The sequence below is a fragment of the Stegastes partitus genome, unplaced genomic scaffold (assembly GCF_000690725.1).
Source record: "Stegastes partitus isolate 25-593 unplaced genomic scaffold, Stegastes_partitus-1.0.2 Scaffold543, whole genome shotgun sequence".
NCBI classification, from domain to species: Eukaryota; Metazoa; Chordata; class Actinopteri; family Pomacentridae; genus Stegastes; species Stegastes partitus.
In genome coordinates, this window is record NW_007578274.1 from 84,495 (window position 1) to 93,470 (window position 8,976).

The window sequence follows — 8,976 nt, forward strand, 5'->3', positions numbered from 1 at the left end:
CTGTTGATCACACTGGACGCTTCACAGATGTTTTAAAACAGCCGACGTACTAATTAGGAAAATAACTGGTGAAATAATCAGTGATTAAAATAAACATTAATTGGAATTTGAAGCCGTTAAGACTGAGATTGAATACCTGAGTCCTTCAGTGATCAACATTTAGACTAAAAGTCAACAATCTAGGCTCTGCTTTTTCATTTCTAACTTTCACATCCAGTGTGTTGAACGAGGAGGTAAAATGTCTTGAAACAGTCGTGTTTGAACTCATTTTACCTCCTAGTTCAACACATTTCAGAGCCAGGTTGCTTTGCACTTGAGTAAGACGACAAAATACTTCAGTTTAAGCCGGCAAACACAGGGACGAAAAATAAAAGATGGTAAAATAATAATAACACAAAACATTTAAATAAACAAATAAGGGCTGCAAATATTGATTATCTTTATTATTATCTTTATGTGGACAGACTCCCCAAATATTCAGTCAATTATGATGTGAGACATAAATTATTATCTTTAACCTCTTAAGACCCGAGCTCTTGTGTGATATGCATTTTTTTTTATTACCATTCCTCTTTACTATTTGATCTGATCAAACAGTAAAGAGGAATAAAAATGTAAAAGCATATCAAACGAGAGCTCGGGTCTTAAGAGGTTAAAGGATCTGAAACAATCAGATGTTTGGTAGTTTTTGCTGCAAGAAAGTCTTAACATGATTCCTTTTCTTTCTTTTGACTAATTGTTGCCTGAAACATGTCCAACACTACCATTGGTGACACTTTACTGATGTCAAAGCTGCTCCTGAGCCTCAGATCCTCATGATTAAACTTTTATTAAAATAAAACACTCACACTGGGGCCTAGTTATGATTTTAATCCCAGGTTTGTGTGTTTAATCTCCTCTGAGAAGCCCAGCAGAGTTTCCAACAGCGTCTTGTTGCTGGTGTTCCAGGGCCAGGAGGAGAGCGCCACCATGTGGTGAAGCGGATGACGGGGAGCTGTGACAGCACCTTTGATAACTACTGCCTGAACCACGGCCAGTGCATGCTGCTGCTGGACCTCAATGAGCACCACTGCAAGTACGGTCCTGAGTGTGAGTCTGCCTGCAGCGCCGCCGGCCTGTAATCAGCCCTGACTGCTGCTCTGGTTGCAGGTGTGTGGGGGGGTACCACGGCCCCAGGTGTGGCACCATGGACTTCGTGGTCCAGCCGCTCGCAGAAGAGCAAGTGATCGTCATCGTTTTCTGCGTGAGCCTGCTGATTATAGGTCTGGCTGGAGCTCTGTACTTCTGCTGCAAATGGTGAGAACTCCTGATGTGACATGTGTCAGCGCTGCTGCTGCTGCTGGAGGAGGAGATGATGGTGATGATGATAATAATGATAATAATGATGATCAGAGTGTGTATCTGAGGAATGTGTGTGCTCAGGGGAAACCCGGCTGCATGCAAACCTCCAAACCAACAAGAAACCACATTTTAGTAAATCTGCTGTTTCTTCAGAATTCCCCTTTAAAGTTGCACTAAAAAAAACATCTTGGTGAAAATACTGTGAACAGAACTGAACAGAACTGAACAGAACTGAACAGAACTCGCTCTAAAAGAAATTCATATACAGTAAAAGAACAAGTTATCATTTGGAATAATGCAGATTTTTGAGTTGGACACTATGTTTGGTTTGTTTTTTATTAGATATTATCTGCAATTTAACATAACACACACAAAAATCTAGGAAAATTATTTATCAAATAAATTTTTTTTAACCTTAACATACATATTTGTTCATTAAAATAATAGCAAATAGTAAAATAACTGTTTTCTTCTCAATTAAATACAAAAAAAGCATCATTTTATGCAAAAACACTGTACACATTACAAAGAACTATTTATTTATTGTAGAAAATATATTTTTGACATTGTTTACACTTACAGTCTGTTGTTGTTGGTTTTTAACAGTCATACATGCAAATTAATAATAAAAAAGAACTTCTTTGATTTATTTGATATCATCTATAATTTACTAAAACATTGATAACTCTAAAATATGAGTTAAAAAATTATTTAACTATTTTTTTAAATCAATAATGTGCATTTTATTTTCTTTTAAGTAATTTAGCAACTATCTGTAAAACATTCAAACATTTAAAAAGTGGTGTCATTTCACAGTCAAACACTATAAAAGGGTGATTTCATACGTTTATAATTTATATTTTTTGATGTCATGACATATAAATACTTTTATGTGATTTTACTCAGAATTCTCTGTAGTTCAAAAAAAGAGGGAAAACCTTTTAAATAATAGTAAATTGTCAATCTAAAAACAGTTAAAAACACATTATTTCTTCCACTGTGTCCTTAAATATCTTGTTTTGAAGTTTCCAGCAGCTGTTACATGTCAGATCTCGGCGCCCTGATGCTTGTTGTTGTCAGCGTCCTGCATGTTCCTCTGAATCAGGCGTGATGGTGGCTGCTGAGGGTGATCCTGACACCAGATTTCATCATGTCAAACCTGCAGGTTTACTTTTTACTTCAAACCGAGCAGCTCATGACGTAAAGTCTTTCCCCAGATTCCTCCGTCATGCAGCGACACGTCGAAGCCCAGAGGACGATCATTATTCAGACACCCGAGTCCCTTCAGCCCACGCTTTCCATTTTACTGAAGGGGTTTCAAAGCACCTCTTAAGCTCAGTGATGTAATTAAAGCCTTTTGATGCAGAACAACTGAAGCGCCTTGTCATCTGTGCAGGTACAAGAGGAACCGATTCCCACGTCAGCAGAAGCGGCAGGGCTACAAAGGAGTCCAGACTGCCTGACGTGTCCTTCCCACCGCCACGCCAGGGTTTCCCCCGTTTCTCCTGAACCAAAAGCTCCCCACGGTGTTTCCTGACCGGCTTGGCGGATGGCTCCACGGTGCGTCACATGGCTTCACCGGGCTGGGAGCTCATCACAAAGAGATTAAAATGGTCCAAAAGCTGCAGCTTTGTGCGCCGCATTGACATTGTTTTCCTGCCGCACCGGTTCTAAGGTTTCGGCACCTGTTACACTCAGTTTGAAAAGATGAATAGGGAGACGCACAAAAACAGTTTCTGTGGGTGAAACCACCCACATGATGGTTAGAAACAGGAAAACAGAGGAAACGAATGAACGTGAGTGCAAAGGATGGACGACTTTAGTGGCTTCTGCTTCAAGAAATTTAGTAAAACGAGCTGCAAGCGACATCAGATAAGAGACCACAGAGCAGATTATCATCAGGCTGCAGCTTCTTCACTCTCATTTATGTCAACGAGGTCTGAGTTCATGTTTACTTTTGGCTTCAATCAGCCTCCAAATATAAAAATCTAAGTTTGATGGCTCCCTTTACTGTGTTTCTAATTTAACTTCAGCACATCTGCATGCTTTGGCTTTTATTTATTAGTCTGTTGACATTTCTGTCTATAGAAATAGTTTTATCCTTATTGCTGCCATTAAACTGGTCTCTGAGTGTAACAGTTCTGTTGCTTCGTCGGATAGTTTTCTCATTTTAATAATTTATTGTAGAGTATTGATGTGTACACTGGATCTGTTTCTGCAAAGAACTCATTTTTTTACTTTTGTATGTTCCTTTGTCTGCATTTTCTTTTATAGAAAATCTCTTTCTTTAGCAACATGTGCAAGAAAAAGCCTCACAAAAGGCTGCCTGGTGACTGTTTTTACATGGAAATTGCAGTATTAGCTGAAAAAATGTCTAATAAACTATAAAAATGTTCTAGATTTCACATCCCTTCATGCTTCAGATTTAAGACGAGCACATTTAGCTCAGGTTGCTTTTTAACATTAAATCACGTTTAGAGTTTAGTTTGTGTTTTTTTTTCATGTCAAAGTGAAAACAGATTTCTACAAGTAATAAAACACACAGAATGTAGAATCAGTGATTCACTCCCTTTGAGGTGACTAAACACAGGTGCAGCCGGTCGCTGCTACGAGTCAATAATTAGTGAAACGGAAATGATCTGAGGTCAGTTAATGCATCTCAGTGATTGTGGTATAAAGATGAATCAGTGCTGCAGAGACGAGCACTACGAGCTGGTTTAAGCACCAGTCCAGCCAATGGACACCCAGAAATTATATATATATCAGCTGTAGTGCAGTTAAATCCATCAATGGAAGCAATCTGGCACATCAGTCCTCAAAAACATGCGATAAAGAGACGAGTGAGTCCTGGTTTCTGATTGACTGAATCACTTTGTAGAAATCTGTTCAGTCTTTTTTTTTTCCGTCAAAATAAAAACAAAAGCAGTGAACAAGTCTGTCTGTGGTGCTTTTGATTTGTCAGCTATCCTGTTATCTTTAAAGCAAGACCAGCACATCTAAATGGTAAATGGTCTGCACTTATCTAACGCTCTTATCCAAAGCGCTTTACAATGTTTTACTGTTTTACTCATTCACACACATTCATACACTAGTGGTGACAGAGCTGCCATACAAGGTGCTGCCTGCCATCGGGAGCAACTTCAGGTTCAGTGTCTTGCCGGGGGATCGAACCGCCAACCTTGTGATCCACCTGAGCCGCCCCACATATGGTGACCTCAGGGGGAAGCTGTAGCTCCTATCGTACTCGAAGCATCACGTGCACAAGTGTCCAGTCTGTATGTTATGGGCGTCTTTAGACTCTTTGAACCTTTTCCCGCACAGCGATCTCAGGCTTTGTCATGCTTTTGGACAAACGTGAAAACCCACGCTGTTGCATCATTTACACCATTGATACGCCTCGTTCACACACTGAACATGACACCTACTCACTTCCTGGACGGACGGAACAATCAGTAAAAACCCCGACTGTTTGCTTTGAGTCACCTGAACTGACCCTGACTGCTGCATTCACAGCTGTCGCTGGCTGCTGCTGCTGCTGCTGCTGCTGCTCCCATAAAACATCCACATTCATATTTAGATGCTCAAAAAACATACAAATAAATATCCAGAGCTGCGACCCAGTTGTTGTGACATTGAGAAAAACTTCCTGTGTGACTTTGCCTTTTTATAAAAGCAGATCTATAACACCCAGAAAACCCCAAAAAGCAGAACATGGGCTCTTTAAAAATCAATCACGTCTTAGGAAAGTGCACTGAATGTGAGTATGTAGTGGAACCGTGCAGCACTTTGATTTCTTTCTGAGGTTCCAGTCCAAAGTTTGGTACAATTAAAATAACTGCATTAACTGGCCGACGGGTTAAGAAACGGTCCCACAGTAACGACTTTTTAACTCTGTCTGCAAAAACTGCTCCTAAAGTCCTTCGGTTCTGCTCCGTCCTGGTAGTCCAGGGGTCTCCAATCCTGGTCCTGGAGGGCCACAGTCCTGCATGTTTTAGATGTTCCTGTCTTCCAACACACAAATGATCAGGATGGTTATCAGGCTGCTGCAGAGCTTGATGATGATGAGCTGATGGAAGAGGGACACATCTGAAACATGCAGGACTGTGGCCCTCCAGGACCAGGATTGGACACCCCTGTGCAGGGGCGGATCTAGAGAAATACTAATGGGGTGGCAAAGGGGTGGCATATAGATTTTAGGGGGTGGCATACGTGTGTNGTGAGGATTAAGGTGTAGAGATGATGGACGGATGTGAGTCTGCTGCTTTGTTTTGACTGAGTTCTTGTGATTTACAGGTGAATCATCACCAGAGCAGGTCTCCACCTTTTCCTCTTTTTACTGCTCTCAGTCTCATAAAGTCTGCTTTTTGAGTTTAACCCTCATCTGGGCCGAAGCGATGACTTAAGCTGGGTGTCGAGAACATGCAGTGCCCTCTCACTGAGTCACGGCCAAACAATATAAACGAGCTGATTAATTAGCAACACAGAAGATTTGCTTTGGCACCACTTCCAGCGTACCTGAGTGAACGAACCACCCAACAACCAGCTGAGCTCTCTGCCCGTGAAAACACAGAACAATAACGCTGCAGCCATAACAACCGGCTGGCTGGGTGGACGCCGGCCGACACCGGATTCACAACCAGTCCCAACCAGACCCGTGTGTTCTTCTGTTCCGTCCGCTGGAATGTGGGCGTCTGCAGAACGGCGTGCGGCGTGAAGCCGTGCAGGCCGGTACAGGCATGTGGGTCACGCAGGCGGCACCACGTCACGACCCGACCCGACGCTGGCAGCCTGTCTGACAGATCTGGCCCAATCACGCTGAAAACTTTCCTCGATGCTGCTGTGGCGTCTTATCTAAACAGAGCCAGTAAATCAGGAGGATGGGCCTCGTCTCCTCGCTTGCAGTAGCACGTTACAGAACATCAAACGAGCTGGTGTTTGTTTAACGGCTGCACAGTTTATAGCTCGTTGACGGAAAGATTGAAGCTTTACAAACCACATTTACAATCATCTGTAATGCAGTTAGGTTCAAGTGTTCACATGTGAGCACTTAGAAGTTCTGAATTTAGAGGGTTTGTTATCTAAAAAGCAACAGATTCCCTTTTCCCCCTTTTTTCTATGACTAGTTTATTTACAGATTATTAAAGCTTCTGAAGCTGGACAGTAGCTTCTTTAAACTGATCACAACTTGCTTAACGAGGAGCCACATGTTCATACCAGCAGCCCTCTTTACGGCCGTAACAACACAGCCTGATGTAACTCCATCTGACCTGCCGATCCTACGTCCAGGATGATTCATGTGATTCGTTTGCTGCTCAACAGGTGTGATGCTGCTCTGGCCCTGTGGTCTCACCTGGAGCGTCTCGCCCAGAGGGCCGGCAGACGGCAGCTCTCTACCTGCAGGTACTGACGAGTTTGGACTGTTGATCACACTGGACGCTTCACAGATGTTTTAAAACAGCCGACGTACTAATTAGGAAAATAACTGGTGAAATAATCAGTGATTAAAATAAACATTAATTGGAATTTGAAGCCGTTAAGACTGAGATTGAATACCTGAGTCCTTCAGTGATCAACATTTAGACTAAAAGTCAACAATCTAGGCTCTGCTTTTTCATTTCTAACTTTCACATCCAGTGTGTTGAACGAGGAGGTAAAATGTCTTGAAACAGTCGTGTTTGAACTCATTTTACCTCCTAGTTCAACACATTTCAGAGCCAGGTTGCTTTGCACTTGAGTAAGACGACAAAATACTTCAGTTTAAGCCGGCAAACACAGGGACGAAAAATAAAAGATGGTAAAATAATAATAACACAAAACATTTAAATAAACAAATAAGGGCTGCAAATATTGATTATCTTTATTATTATCTTTATGTGGACAGACTCCCCAAATATTCAGTCAATTATGATGTGAGACATAAATTATTATCTTTAACCTCTTAAGACCCGAGCTCTTGTGTGATATGCATTTTTTTTTATTACCATTCCTCTTTACTATTTGATCTGATCAAACAGTAAAGAGGAATAAAAATGTAAAAGCATATCAAACGAGAGCTCGGGTCTTAAGAGGTTAAAGGATCTGAAACAATCAGATGTTTGGTAGTTTTTGCTGCAAGAAAGTCTTAACATGATTCCTTTTCTTTCTTTTGACTAATTGTTGCCTGAAACATGTCCAACACTAACACTGGTGACACTTTACTGATGTCAAAGCTGCTCCTGAGCCTCAGATCCTCATGATTAAACTTTTATTAAAATAAAACACTCACACTGGGGCCTAGTTATGATTTTAATCCCAGGTTTGTGTGTTTAATCTCCTCTGAGAAGCCCAGCAGAGTTTCCAACAGCGTCTTGTTGCTGGTGTTCCAGGGCCAGGAGGAGAGCGCCACCATGTGGTGAAGCGGATGACGGGGAGCTGTGACAGCACCTTTGATAACTACTGCCTGAACCACGGCCAGTGCATGCTGCTGCTGGACCTCAATGAGCACCACTGCAAGTACGGTCCTGAGTGTGAGTCTGCCTGCAGCGCCGCCGGCCTGTAATCAGCCCTGACTGCTGCTCTGGTTGCAGGTGTGTGGGGGGGTACCACGGCCCCAGGTGTGGCACCATGGACTTCGTGGTCCAGCCGCTCGCAGAAGAGCAAGTGATCGTCATCGTTTTCTGCGTGAGCCTGCTGATTATAGGTCTGGCTGGAGCTCTGTACTTCTGCTGCAAATGGTGAGAACTCCTGATGTGACATGTGTCAGCGCTGCTGCTGCTGCTGGAGGAGGAGATGATGGTGATGATGATAATAATGATAATAATGATGATCAGAGTGTGTATCTGAGGAATGTGTGTGCTCAGGGGAAACCCGGCTGCATGCAAACCTCCAAACCAACAAGAAACCACATTTTAGTAAATCTGCTGTTTCTTCAGAATTCCCCTTTAAAGTTGCACTAAAAAAAACATCTTGGTGAAAATACTGTGAACAGAACTGAACAGAACTGAACAGAACTGAACAGAACTCGCTCTAAAAGAAATTCATATACAGTAAAAGAACAAGTTATCATTTGGAATAATGCAGATTTTTGAGTTGGACACTATGTTTGGTTTGTTTTTTATTAGATATTATCTGCAATTTAACATAACACACACAAAAATCTAGGAAAATTATTTATCAAATAAATTTTTTTTAACCTTAACATACATATTTGTTCATTAAAATAATAGCAAATAGTAAAATAACTGTTTTCTTCTCAATTAAATACAAAAAAAGCATCATTTTATGCAAAAACACTGTACACATTACAAAGAACTATTTATTTATTGTAGAAAATATATTTTTGACATTGTTTACACTTACAGTCTGTTGTTGTTGGTTTTTAACAGTCATACATGCAAATTAATAATAAAAAAGAACTTCTATGATTTATTTGATATCATCTATAATTTACTAAAACATTGATAACTCTAAAATATGAGTTAAAAAATTATTTAACTATTTTTTTAAATCAATAATGTGCATTTTATTTTCTTTTAAGTAATTTAGCAACTATCTGTAAAACATTCAAACATTTAAAAAGTGGTGTCATTTCACAGTCAAACACTATAAAAGGGTGATTTCATACGTTTATAATTTATATTTTTTGATGTCGACATT

General features: G+C 40.8%; 1 protein-coding gene across 1 annotated transcript in view; it reads left to right on the forward strand.

The window, feature by feature from the left end:
• LOC103361919 (proepiregulin) overlaps window positions 1-8,308 on the forward strand; it is a 12,270-nt gene extending 3,962 nt beyond the window's left edge. Inside the window, exons 2-4 of the mRNA XM_008288132.1 lie at window positions 6,661-6,741; window positions 7,707-7,833; window positions 7,908-8,308. Of these exons, the coding sequence (XP_008286354.1) occupies window positions 6,661-6,741; window positions 7,707-7,833; window positions 7,908-8,058 (359 nt within the window). The 3' untranslated portion in view covers window positions 8,059-8,308. The remainder of the gene's footprint in view (window positions 1-6,660; window positions 6,742-7,706; window positions 7,834-7,907) is intronic.
• The last annotated feature ends 668 nt before the right edge of the window (window positions 8,309-8,976 follow it).